At 41.1% G+C, this 13,389-nt stretch overlaps 1 protein-coding gene across 4 annotated transcripts; it reads left to right on the forward strand.

Annotated features, from left to right (window-relative positions):
• Nucleotides 1-1,145: 1,145 nt before the first annotated feature.
• On the forward strand, nucleotides 1,146-12,636 carry SMNDC1 (survival motor neuron domain containing 1). Of its 4 annotated transcripts, none has more exons than XM_054832830.1 (6): nucleotides 1,146-1,469; nucleotides 2,659-2,778; nucleotides 6,615-6,757; nucleotides 8,658-8,819; nucleotides 9,927-10,080; nucleotides 10,818-12,636. In XM_054832830.1, exons 1-6 carry the CDS (start codon nucleotides 1,350-1,352, stop codon nucleotides 10,953-10,955), a joined length of 837 nt encoding a protein of 278 aa, XP_054688805.1. In that variant the 5' UTR covers nucleotides 1,146-1,349; the 3' UTR covers nucleotides 10,956-12,636. The 4 variants fall into 4 exon arrangements, with proteins under 4 accessions (XP_054688805.1, XP_054688806.1, XP_054688807.1 ...); XM_054832831.1 differs by lacking the exon at nucleotides 1,146-1,469 and adding an exon at nucleotides 1,805-1,958; XM_054832832.1 differs by lacking the exon at nucleotides 1,146-1,469 and adding an exon at nucleotides 2,074-2,495.
• The last annotated feature ends 753 nt before the right edge of the window (nucleotides 12,637-13,389 follow it).

Below are 13,389 nucleotides of genomic sequence, written 5' to 3' on the forward strand. Positions count from 1 at the left end.
AAAACAAGAGAAAACAAAACAAAACAAAAACCTCTTAAAGGTAATTGTACCTTTAGCTTTTAGTCAACTGGGTGTTTCAATCCTTTTATGTTTCGAGTACTTCATAATATTTTCTTTCAAATTAGTTACATGTTGTAATCAAGTCACCTCCTGCTCTTTCTTGGAGCTAAACAGGTTGGGCATTTCAGCCTTTCTCTGAGAGAAGGGCATTTTCTCCAGCCATCACATAACGTTGGTGGCTCTTTTTAGAAGTCTGCAGACCCCATAAAACTCCAGACTCCAGAACCACATATACTATTTCAGTATTAACTCTCCCCAAAACTTTTATAGGACTAAAATACCTCCTTATGCTTAGTTCTGCTAATGTTCTCCTTTTTGCTGTTGTTGCCTTTGGAGACACCTGGACACTGTATGCCTCCTCAGTCCCTCTCTGTCACTTCAATCCCGCAGGTATGGCTGAGATTTCTTGTTCTGAGATGGGAAGTTCAAACTGATTGTACTAATGTGCGTTTTAACTCATAGGTACGCCAGCCAAGTCATTAGGATCACTCTGTATCAATAAATGTGTACTTCTGCTGATCTGTCTGCAGTCTTATCACAAAATGTTTTCTGTATCTATATTATGAATAAAAATACAAAAAGATGCTATTGTTGTTATCTTCATTGTTACGCTCAGTCTCATCAGTCAGTCTGTGAACAACATCCAGTAATTTCTGTATTTCAATTATCAAAGCACACACCAAGATACAGAAATGTGTTTTATCCTCAGTCAGGATATCCTCTGAGGACATAAACCAAGTGTTGCAGAACACGGCAGATGTATTTCCCTCTCTATATGTAAACAAACCCAAAGAGTCCAAGTGACGTCATCTTCCTGTGAAGCCCTGCATGCTGATGACCACGAGGGACAGGATGTTTGCAGGAGACACTGATCCTCCTGGTAATACTAAGAAACTTTTGGGGCCTCTGCTTAATTTGCCTGGCTCATAGGCTCAAGGCCAAATTAATTACTGGATTTCCACCAGGAAACACTTTTTCCTTCCTGTGACAGGCTTGAAGGGGCCACTGAGCTTTTCCTCCCCCTCTCCTCTCCTGTTGTAGGACCAAATATCAAAGCTTACTCTCTTCCAAACTGGTACTAAGTCTTGCATGGTTCTAACTAACTATCACTTAAGCAGCCAGAAAGTATTGTGTTTGATATTGTCAAGACCGAAGACGTGGGCGAGGACATCCATCAGGTGCACACAGCCTCAAGTACCCTGTCGTCTCCTACACAGGCCGGCCCTGAAATCTGACATCACTCCTCAGTGAACAAACAGCTGCGCCTTGCCCAGAAGAGGAGCATTTCGATGCCGCTGGTCGCGTCAGTTGATGTCAATCCCCTCAGGACAGCCGCAGCAGCGCCACAGGACAGTTCCCTCCCCGCCCCGCGGAGCCGCAGCACGGAGGGCCACGGGCGTTTGCCTGAGGTACTGCCGACCTCTCCTTACACGGGACTCGCGAGGGGACGAGGGGACCATCAGGCCAGAGGCCCGGCCACCCTCAGATGCCGGTCCCGGTCCCGGTCCGGGTCCGGGTCCGGGTCCGGGTCCCTCGCGCAGGCGCACGCGCGATAGACCCCTTCTTCCCCCCCCCCCCCCGAAAAACCTCCTGCGCGCCTGCGCGCTCCCGCCCCGCGCCGCTCTCGTTGCCTCGCGAGGCAGTAAAAGGACCTCCCCCCCTCACGTGACCTGAAGGCCGCGTGAGGTGGCCGAGGCGCTCAGCCGACCAGCGCTGCGCGCCGGCAGCACGTGACTGGCGGGGTGCTCTCGCGAGCGCCGGCGCGCGCTGGGCCTTTGCCCCGCCCTTCCCCCCGGCTGCGGCGAAGGAGACAGAAGCGGCCGCGGCCCGACGGGACCCCGAGCGGCGCCATCCCGCTCGTCCCCACGGCCCGGCCCGGGCCCCGCACGCCCGCCGAGGTGAGAACCGGCGGCCGCTCGCCGCCCTCGCGCCTCCCCCTCGGCGGCCCGGCGGTCTCGTCTTTCCCGCTTTGAGGGAGCCTGGGCCTAGGCCTCGGCTTAGGCCTGAGCCTGGGCCTGTCCGCCGGCGCGGGCCCTTCCTCACCGGCCGGGTCCCCTTTCCTCGTCGTTCCGCCGCGCCCCAACTCGCCCGGCTTGGTCCGACAAGGAGCGGGTGGCCCTGGGCCGGGCTCGCCGCCGGCGGCCCTGGTGCCGGGTGGTTGGCTCCCGGGAGCACCCCGGGAGGGGCCGGTTCCCGGCTGCCGCAGAGGATTTCGCTGCTGTAAACACGCACGCTCTTGCCGTGTGGCAGCCAGAAGGGAAAACCTGTGGCGCGCAGTAATTTTCTAAAGATGTGGGTAATTTTGAGGCTGCCTAAAGACCCTGCTGCTTACTTGCAGTAAGTTACCTGTTTTCCCTGTGCATGCACACAGGCACGTGTTTAAGCTTTCTTTTTTAGAAATTGCATGGGAGTAGTTGAACAGTGGAAAAATTAAGGTGAGTGTCTATCTATAGTCAAATAGTGAGTTGTATTTTTAATATTTCAGTAGTAGCTTTTCGTGTTGTTTATTTATCAGTTTCACTTCACTTGTGCCACAAGTCATGATTAAAAAGCAGCAAGCCTGTTTTGATGGTTTGTGTGTGTGTATGTTTCTTGCAGATGTCGGAAGACCTTGCTAAGCAGTTAGCTAGTTACAAAGCTCAACTTCAGCAAGTTGAGGCTGCCTTATCTGGGAATGCAGAAAATGAAGACTTACTAAAACTGAAAAAAGACTTACAGGTGAGAACTTGAGGGTATGAGTAGCTGAAACTTTAGGGTCTTTAGCAAGTGTTTCATCTTTCCTAAATGTTTGCATTGCAAAAAAAAATAGATGCTTGGTGGGTTTATTACTTTTCTATTTGCATAATTTGATGCAACTATGGTATGGTTGTTCTGAAAAAAACCAGCATGTGACCTATTTTAAACCTCTCTGGTAGATTAGCAAAAAAATGTACTAATTTTTTATGGCAAACTCTTCTGCTAAAACGTTTAGCCAGAGTGATGAAAGATATGCCAGTGCTGTCTTTATTATCTATTTTTTTTAAAAAACATTTCTCAAAGTCATTAGTTTTTGTTGCTTTCACTATGCTGAAGCCCGATGGTTGGGCTTAATGTTTTGCCTTTCTGCTTATTTTTGAGTTGTCAAATCATTTGATCCAGAATCTGTTTATTCATTGCATGTATTTGCAATGATAAAAGCTTTAGAGTGTGTTTCAGTATTGCTTGAACATCTAAGGCTTGATTGTATTAAAGTTTTTCTATAAGAAAGGGAGTCGTGTTCTTCATTTGGCACCTGCAGTTTTTTAAACATTTGAGACCATAGTGCATTCTTAAGAGCTAAAAACCATTTCTGGTCCTTATGGTATTGTTTGGTGACAGGAAGACCACCAGCCTAATTTTAATTGATAAGTGGTCTTTTAGATTCTTGTGTGTATAAAGACACATTGGCCTATAAAAAAAAAACCCAACCAGCGGTACTGTTAAAATTTGTCATCAGAGTGCAAGATGCTGCTTCATTTCTGTTGTGGATTGCTTTAGATATCAGATCTAAAAATATATCAAACTACCCAGTACGACGTTCAGTAACCGCGATTCTGTATGGAAGTAACAGCAATAAAAATGATGCTTCAACCAAAGTACGAGTACTGCCTCAAATCAGTGATCTTTAGAATTCCTTTTAAATTACAAAGGCTTTGTGCCCACAAGGCACTTTATAGATCATCTTAATGTCCTTCATTGTACACTGTTAAAAGCATGTGTATATTTTTATATTTTTAAAATGCACAGCAAAACCCATATGGGATGATATTTCCGATACCAGCACGACCTCGGCTTTGATATGCAGAGATCATTGATCTGAAAGGACAACTTGCAAACTTTTTTATAAAAGCTTTCTGCACAGAATGGGGAAGATCTTTACACTTTCGTCCCCAAAAGGTTTGCTATTCGTATGTTCCACCTTGAAAATGACGTAATGTTTTGCAGACTGAATATATGCCAACCTAACAGTTGTAAAAATGGGTTCGATGCTTCAGTGTCCGAAGTACCTTTTTGTCTGTTCAAAGAGATTGTCATTACGTAAATTTAAATTTTTTTTCCTATCGTAAATAGTGATGCACTACTAGTGCATTTGATGTACTTTGCTTATTCCTGAGTAACAAGATTAAAATGAATATTAGAAGAATTTTTATAAATATTTAACTTTTCACTTTTTGTTTTATGGAAGCACTTCTAGGAGAGTGTCCATGCACCCAAGGACCAAACTTACCTTTTGTATCAAGTAGAATTGATGGCAGCTCTCATCTCCTGTAATTGGAGATGATATCCATGGGTGTTGTGTTCTGGAGTGTAGAGCTCTGGCATTGTAAAGACCAGTTGGTCAGGAAAAGTCTTGGCAAGCTCTGACTAGTATTCTCTGCGGGTCACACCTTCACATCACGGGGATGTGGCAGCAAGCCATATTGTTCAACCCATTTGGCTGTACTGAGCTGCTGTGGTAGTCTAACTTGTGCCTAGAAATTTTCTTTGAATGAGCTATTCCATTAAAGACTTTAGAACTATCTCATGGGTTGCAATAAAATTAATGTTTCTCTCTTGTGTGCTTAGCACTATGACACGTGCATATCAGATGAAGATTTTTACCAAAAGTTTGCTATTTATAGCCTGGTGTGTAAGTGACTTTGTCAAATTCAAAGAATCCTTAATAGACTTGTCTGAAACTATCCACACTTGAGTTCTACAATGAGCCATCTAAGAATATGGCAAGAATAAGTCAACAGTTTCATATTACTGGTAGTCTACATAGCTGAAACGCTTTCAGGTAGCTTGTGCCTGATGTATTGTATGTAACCTGCTGAGATAAAATACCCATTTGAAACCGTGATGCCTCTTAGATTTGTGGAAAACAGCTGTGTATATGTTGAGGAATAGTTTGGGATTTTGCACCTGGGAGGGAAAATTAGGCTAATGCTGCACGTTCTGTGGAGCACTCTCAAATTATGTAACTTGATAATCAAAATCTGTTCTGGTTCAGCTGTACTATTATGGAAAATGGAGACTGAAGTAGGAGAAGTAATTGCAAGCATGTTTCTGTGCTTACAGTTGCTACTGATTGTGCTTGCTGTTGCACTTAGTAACTAGCTAAAATGAAGAGCAGAACTTGTTAGGAAGGTGTTGGAAATCTAGACATTAATAACCGCAACAGAAACAAACTGTTAGGCCATTCATGCCAGTTGTATAATTTATCAGGTAAAAATGCATGCAAGTTTATATTGTACTAACTTCTTATTTGGGAACTACTTATGATCCTTTAGGTTCTTGAGGAATAGCTTTTTTACTGATCTTTCCTGAGCTAATCTTTATACACTCATAGCCGAACCAGGATGTGACATCATGAGGAGAGTTCAGGCTCCACTAAGCCTCACTTGAATGTTGTTTATCTGTAACCCTCCCCTAATTTAAATATTTACTGTTAGTTAGGAGAGTGACAATGGTTCATGCTGAGATACTCAAAATAACTAAAGAATTTTTCTTCCTTAAGGACTGCAGAGTTGCTTTGCTTTATACAGAAAATCTAAATGGCCTTTTAGGTGCTGACTCCTTTGACTTTTAACACTAGTGAAAACCAGTGCTCTTGATTGTGTGGAGTAAGAATATAACATTGACAGGAAGTTGGGGAGGGGTTTTTGCATGCTCCTATCTGTGAATAATATTTAAAGGAACTGGAAAAATTTGTTATTTTGTTGTTTGTCTTGTTGGATTAGCAAGGGAAAGCCTGACCTGAAATCTTAAGGTCACAGAATTTAGAGAAAAACAAACACATCAAAATGACTTAAGGAGATTAATTTCTTTATTATGCACCTGAGTGCTTTCTATAAACGAGACTGGCAGTCTTGGAAGGTACTCTTCCACCCTGGCTCTGGGTGCTTCAGTTCAGTCAATCCACATATTTTTGAGTAAACTGAAAAAACGGTTCATCACTTAGAAATGCTGCAATTATAGTTGTTGTGCATTTTAGACATTACTGTATATAATATAGCCTGCCAGTCCCAAATGGGAAGGGATGGAAGAAACTGCCATCTAGAGAGAGAATAGAAGCATTATGTCCTTTCGTGTTTTGTCTTCAGAGCGCTGTCCTGCTGAATACTTGCTCTGCCACATGTTGTGCGATTTTTTTGGTCAATAACCAACATCCCATACGGCCATGTGTACGTGGGATGTGTACACTGTTGATTTTTTTTAATTCAGATTGTCTAGCTGTGTCTTTGTGCCTATGGATAAACAATGCATCTAGAAAGAAATGCTATAAAAATAATAGGCTACTTTTTGAAATTGAGGAGGGCATGGGCAACTTTACTGCAGTACAGGGAGGACCACACATCTTTTGTATCTATGTTGGCAATGAGTGAGTTTAGTTAAATGATTTAAAAAAACGCCCTAAACTTAGTCTGCTTTACATTAGCTGTGAATTTAATACAGTAACTTCAGAAAAAACCAAACCAGCAAGCTTGGGGTAAACATACGCATTGTAACAGAGTTTGAAAAATTATTCTTTGTGTGTTGTTTGTCTTTTATAGGAAGTCATAGAATTAACCAAAGATCTCCTTTCAACACAACCTTCTGAAACTCTTGCAAGTTCTGACAGTTCTGCTTCTGCCCTACCCAGTCACTCCTGGAAGGTTGGGGATAGGTGTATGGCGATATGGAGTGAGGATGGACAGTAAGTGTAGAAAACTTCTCTAACAGTTACATGAAATAGTTCAATGGTAAGAGACTTTCATTCAGTTTGAACTGCCCCTAGGGTGACTAAAAGCAAAAAGAAATATGATATTAGGTATTCTTGTACTGTCTTTATTAAAGGTCAGTATTTTAGATAAAAAACAAAGAGAGGTGGGGTCATTTTCTAGAAAAGCCCTGTTTTTCACTAACCTTATAAAAGTAGGGTAGCTTTGGTAAATTACCATTTGCTAATGTAATAAATGGCAGACTTTCATGAATTGATCTGTCAGAGCAGTCTTTCGTAAAGGTTTCAGGATATATAATTCATAATTTGTCATTGCAGTCATATATATGTAATTGCTATCAAGAAAAATCCTTGCTGTATCTCAGTTTGTGCCTCTAATTGGAAATTAATTTTTAATTGGAAATGCTGGGTTTTGGCTATCAAATAACTAGCTCTGTAATGTAACTATAGAATTAATCAACCTTTTGGATTTAGTCTCCATTACATTAGCCAGTGAAGTTCTGGGAACCCAAGCAGTTCATTCTGACATCATAATCTTTGAAATAAACATTCTAAAATTACTTTTCATGCTGCAAAAATGTATAACTGTTGCAGCTCTTTAAAAATAACAGTTTTTTCAGGATTAATATCCCAGTCATTACCACTTAGAGAGAAGCTCTATTGTTAACAAATGTGGCTCTATTAACTATGTAGTAACCACATAGAGATTTTGGTATAGCTATTGATGTCTTAAGTAGAAAACAAACCTAAAAGTGAACAGTTTTTCTGGCATGGATTATTGAGTAAAATGCTTTTGTGTAAGAACATAAAAATTGAATCTTGCTGTCTTAGATCACCATTGGTCATTCTTCTTGCTCTGATCTCTGGGTTAGAGTATCAGAGCTTGGGGAAGAATGTGCCAGAGTGTCCACTGAAGTGGATCTTATTGGACTTAATTGTATTGCTTTTTTTTAACCCCTTGCTTCTGTTGCAACATTCCTTAAATGACCGGTGTTTCATGTAGAGCTAGCCAGAGATGAATACGTTTTACCTCATGCAGTTTAGGTTTCTATGTATTTTCACCTAGCTCAACTCAGGATGTTGTTGGCCCACTAAAATAGCCCAAGAAATCAATTTAGTAAATGTTAACTGGAATGTTGTCTATGAAACATCTCATTTTATTCCTCTATTTGCTTTAGATGTATCCTTTTGCTCTGAATTTAGACTCAATTACTTTAAATATTTTTGGAAATGTCACGGCTTTTTTTCCTCTTTCCCATTATGAGGTCACTTTGACCAAAATGTTTCATACGCATAAATGTGAAATGGACTGATTCCTGCTAAAACTTCAAAATTGCTATTTTAAATCAATAAGAAAACTTTTAATTTTGTTGCTGTTGAAGAGGGAATATTTTGAAAGCTTCAGTTTTTCTTAACTCTCTTCCATATGGAGACAAGTGTAACCAAAGCTTTGGTCTTGGGAGCTGACATTTTCTGCAACTCCTCAGTGAATTCCCTGAGAGCTGTGTTCTCTGAATGCAATATTTTGTTGAGTCTTTTTTTTTTTTTTTCTTCCAATCCCATGACCTGCCAGAACTAGAACCAAATCAGGATATCTGATTAGATTGGCCTCAGCATTAATCATTAGTCTTGATAACTGTGAGGCCATTGCTTCTTGATGCTAAAGGTCAAGTACAGCAGATTCCAGTCTTTGTGTTTGTGTCCCTTTGACCTTAAGAAAATAATCTCTTGGTTTGATTTGTGTATTGTCCCTGAAAATGAAGGCTGATATTTGCAAATTTTTTACTTAATGCCATTATTTGGCTGACAGTGTAGATGTTGAAGGGTTGAGTATTAAAGCTTTACTCACATGCTTACAGCCATGATATCTTTACAGGTGTTATGAAGCTGAGATTGAAGAAATAGATGAGGAGAATGGAACAGCTGCGGTCACATTTGCTGGATATGGCAATGCTGAAGTTACACCTCTGTTCAACCTCAAGCCTGTGGAAGAGGGAAGAAAAGCAAAAGAGGACAGTGGCAACAAACCCATGTCCAAGTAAGTAATACACAGGCATTAAGTCTGAAAGCTGCTTTTTTTTCTTCCCTCCCCCCGCTATAAAAATTGGTTAATGAAATAGAATTTTTTTTTTTTTAATTTTACATGTCTTTAATATCTTCAGGCGTTTGCTTGAAGAAGGATCTTAATCTAGCATATGGTGTTTGTTAGATTATTGTGGCTGGTACCATGTGTGTTATGTATGCTGGCAAGATAAGATGATAGACTTTGTTTTAACTCAGATTATGCTGTCTCAAGATACCAATTACGTAAGCAGTAGGTTAAGATAAGTTAGTACTTTTTCATTGACAGCAGAGAGCCTACAAGTTTAAGCCCAGATCTAGTGCAGGCTGTTCTCAGACCTGTGATTTGGCTAACAACAAAGTATACTCACCAGTACGAAGGATGTCTGCTTCTGCCCCATCCCTGCATTAGGATTGCTGTGTTGACCCCATCGCTGGGGAAATGTGCTTTACTCAGTATCCTGCTGTGTCTAACATAGAAAGGTATTTTTAAGGGCTGAAAACATTTTGGGTTTTTTTGAGGAAAAAAAAAAAAGTACAATTTCAGAGTTTGTTACAGGCAATGATCTGTTCCCTAAGGGATCATTCTGAGGGATACTACATTGTGTCTTAGATTGACTCCTTGAACTTCTATATCTTTACTGAAGTGACTTATCTTTGTTCTTTTCCTTCCATCCCTGTCCAATACTGGGTAGCATGAGAGTCCTGCAGACCTGCAGAACAGTTTGGGCTTTTCACTTGAATGGGCTATTTACGTTTTCCAAACCCTAGATGTTTCTGAAACATAGAAGTGCTGATAGGTACACTTTCAGTAATGAATTGCATGCAGCCCCGTGGGTCGCTGTGTTTGGCATGGTCTTAATCAGGTGGTGGTGGTTGTTCTTATGCCCAGATATCTAAAGTGATGTAATGCTTATGCATGGAAAGACTTGGTTTTGTCTCTCTTAGAAGTGCAGAATATTTACAAGCTTTGTTTTCTGTCATTTACTTATGGAAAACTATTGTGTGTCCCCGTCTTACAGGGGTTTTAGTTTCTTACAGGAAATGGTACAAACATTAAATTTCTTTTTTTCCTTCTCTCCAGAAAAGAGATGATAGCCCAGCAACGAGAGTATAAAAAGAAGAAAGCTTTGAAAAAAGCTCAGAGAATTAAAGAACTTGAGCAGGAACGGGAGGACCAGAAAGTCAAGTGGCAACAGTTCAACAACAGAGCCTATTCTAAAAACAAAAAAGGCCAGGTTTGTTTGGTTTTGTCATTACATGAGTAACAACAGGGCATAGATTGCTGTGCAGTACTCTGGGAGAGAGGAGGAAGTGGTTTTTGAAGGGGTTTATCTCTGGGGTTCTGAAGTGTGCAGTTTGGTATGTGGTACATGTTAAAGGCCTGGTTCTGTGCTGGATGATTTTTGGAGGAGCGCTCTTCTGAAGAGGCTGAGCTTGCACCTAGCTTGGAGAGCTGGGCTCACTGTCACTGCCAGGTAGTGTTTCTTGAGCTTAGAACCCGAGGGTCTGCCTAACCCTCCAAGCCTGACTTCTTCCTGTGTTTATGACCTGGCAGACACAGCACTAAGTAATTGCCCTGGAATAGCAAGCACAGCACAAAAAAAGGTAGCAAGGACACTTTAAAGCCTTACTTCAGTTTTTGTTGTGGCTTGACCAAGAGCTGCCAGACACAGCGGTAAAACTTCTCTCTTCCTTATAAACAATTATTAGAGATTGTCTTATAAGGAAGGTGAATTTTATTCAGTGTTGGCCTAAACCAAGGTCCTGAGTACCACGACCCCATCCAGTACTTGGGTGCCAGGTGATTCCCAGCTCTGTCTCACTTGCGGATGAGTTAGCCTTTAGAAAGTGTGCCTGCCTACAGAGTTAAGAAGTTGAGGAACACTTCAAAGAGCAATGTTTACTTGTTTTGGTTTTTAATAAGAACAAGTTAGTAATTATTCAGAAATGTTTTTTTCTGTTTCATTTGCAGGTAAAGAGGAGTATTTTTGCTTCCCCTGAGAGCGTAACTGGCAAGGTTGGAGTTGGAACATGTGGAATTGCAGACAAACCTATGACACAGTATCAAGATACCTCTAAATATAACGTCAGGCATTTGATGCCTCAGTAATGGGGGAAAAAGGTGGAACTTCATCTCTGCAGGGCTTTACACTTATCTTTTTATCATTATATTTTTCTAAAAGTAAATTATTTGTTGGCACATAGCGAGTAGTCCATTTTGTCACCATCACATTGGCTTCAGCTGATATGAGCCTTAAATCTCCAGCTATTGATTTGACTCCCCTAATCATTAAACTTTTTGTAGTTGCATTAAAATACATTCTGCAGGTAAATGCTTTCACAAACTGCTGTTACCTGTTACTCTGAAAGCAATAGTTATCTGCAGCTTTGATCTCTGGAATCTTCCATTCATATGAGTAGTAAAGTTGGGTTTTGGTTGGGTTTTTTTTGGGGTTTTTTTGGTTTTTTTTTTTTTTTTTTTAAGAAAAGTGGTGGTATAAAACTGGCACCTTAACAGCCTCCCTCATTTGGGTAGTCAACAGTGCTGCCTGCTGTCTCGGTGATGAGCTCAGCATTACAGAGCTGCTGCAGCTCTGGGAGAGCCAGACTCCATCATAGCTTATACATTACATGGAATTGCTGAGGAAGTTCTGAATTACTCCCTTGCAAAGCCACTGAAGATCGATTTGTACAGCTGTAAATGAGGGCAGAACAGGGCCAATAGGGTCTTTAGTACTAATGGTGATTCATGTGCTAGAAACTATAAATCTGAGTTTAATTCCAGTCTGAATTTCCTGTGCTAGAAGTTTAGCAGAGGAAATAGTTTATTGTTTGTTGGGGTTTCTTTTAATACTCATAAAATTTTAATAGGAGGTTATTGAAATGTAACCAGAAAACCATAGGACAAGGTATTTAGATGCCAATTTCAAAGTAGAGAACTGTACTTCAAAATACCCATCCCTCCTTCCCAAGGATCAGAGAGTTGGAGAAGAGAAATGGCTGTGCTCTGGAAAGGAGCCATCATCTCCTGTCTTGTAGATCTCACAGGATTGATGGTTTAGTCACAGACCTGGAATTCAGTCACAGCTCCTGTCTGGGCCTCCCCCAGCCTGCCAGGTAGAACTGCAGCACAGCATTCCCACTTAGTTGTGAGTGAGTAAAGGTTAGTCTGGAGTTTCTGTCCTGAAATAACTGACTGGCCCTAGTGTTCATTGTAACTTCAGCTCTATTACAGTGCTGCTGAGCCCCTTCAATTTTATGCAGGAAACCACGTGTAAAAGCTCTTGCTTTCTTGTATTTTATGTGATTTGCTTTCCTCTGTTACTTGTCTCTCACTTACGGTAGTGGTGCCATCTCTGAACCCGTAATGTGTTTAAAGAAGTTAATGGGTAGCCCTGTATACAATGTAGATATTATTTTTGTAAAATCTAGGGCTGAGTTAATGGACAAGAGTACATCAGCTATTTCTCCATTAAATAAGTGAAGGGTGTGCCTTGTCCATTAACCCTGACCATTATTTCCCTGTATATTATGTTAATGTAGCTCATTTTGTAATTTGTTACCTAGATCAGGTCACGTCAGCAATTGTTGATGCACTGATTGGTGGAATGTTCCATCAGTTACCTGAGTCACAACTCAAGCTAAACTCTACAACTGGTAGTTTAGAATCCATACATAGAAAAAAGGTTCTCCCTATAATGGGAGAAAGTGATTTTTATGAATACAAAGTGTGTTAATTTCAGTTTTGTATGTTTAACTTTTATTAAATAAAGTGTTTAAAATCTGCTGGATATATTTGACAAAGTGAAAGTAAACAGGGGGGCAATAAATGATCAGGACAGCAGTAAGTAGACAATGTCATACACAAATGTGAATCAGAAGTACCTCACACTCACTGCAAGATGAGGTAGATGTTCCCTAATTCATCTTCACTTTCTTTTGCATAGCAAAGTGCTTAAGTGTGAAATACTCTGCACTGCTCTTCAGAAAAGGAGTTTGTGCTACAGCCTGCACCTGACAGACAGGTCTCAGCAGTGACATCAACTAGGTAACAGTCCTGTGACACTAACAGCTGACTGTTGAGGAAGGTCACCTGTTGTCTTTCACAGCTGGCTGTAACACAGATTCTGTCAGCCTTTCACTATCCAAAAGGAGCAGAACAGTTGGGAAAGTTAGAGCAGAAACACACTAAACTAGGCCAAATGGAGTTTTCATGCAGCTGTGTGAGCCTTTCCTCAACTCCACCTGATCAAACTGTAAAGGCTTTGGAGAAAGACTTAAACCATACCTGACATATTTTGGTTTGCTCAGCTTTTGATGTAATAAATATAACACATGGTCTATCACAGGCTGTTTAGTCACTCATCCTGAAGAGAACTGAGTACTTGAGGAGTGCGAGACCCTCCCTTACAGTCATGGACAGTCCAGCCCAAGTTAAAACTAGCTGGTCTCACTGGCTGCTTCCTTTCTGCGAAGCCTTTCAAAAAAAAAAAAAAAAGTAATTTAGCAAAACCAGTACAGAGTCTTTATGGAGGAAAAGCACC

Source organism: Grus americana, chromosome 7 (assembly GCF_028858705.1).
Source record: "Grus americana isolate bGruAme1 chromosome 7, bGruAme1.mat, whole genome shotgun sequence".
NCBI lineage: Eukaryota > Metazoa > Chordata > Aves > Gruiformes > Gruidae > Grus > Grus americana.

What these genes read in the sequence shown, in the direction of transcription:
- SMNDC1 (XM_054832830.1), top strand. Translation starts at nt 1,350, where the DNA reads ATGCCGCTGGTCGCGTCAGTTGATGTCAATCCCCTCAGGACAGCCGCA. An exon ending in AACTGAAAAAAGACTTACAG is followed by an intron (nt 2,779 to 6,614) that starts GTGAGAACTTGA and finishes TGTCTTTTATAG; the next exon opens with GAAGTCATAGAATTAACCAA. An exon ending in ATATGGAGTGAGGATGGACA is followed by an intron (nt 6,758 to 8,657) that starts GTAAGTGTAGAA and finishes ATATCTTTACAG; the next exon opens with GTGTTATGAAGCTGAGATTG.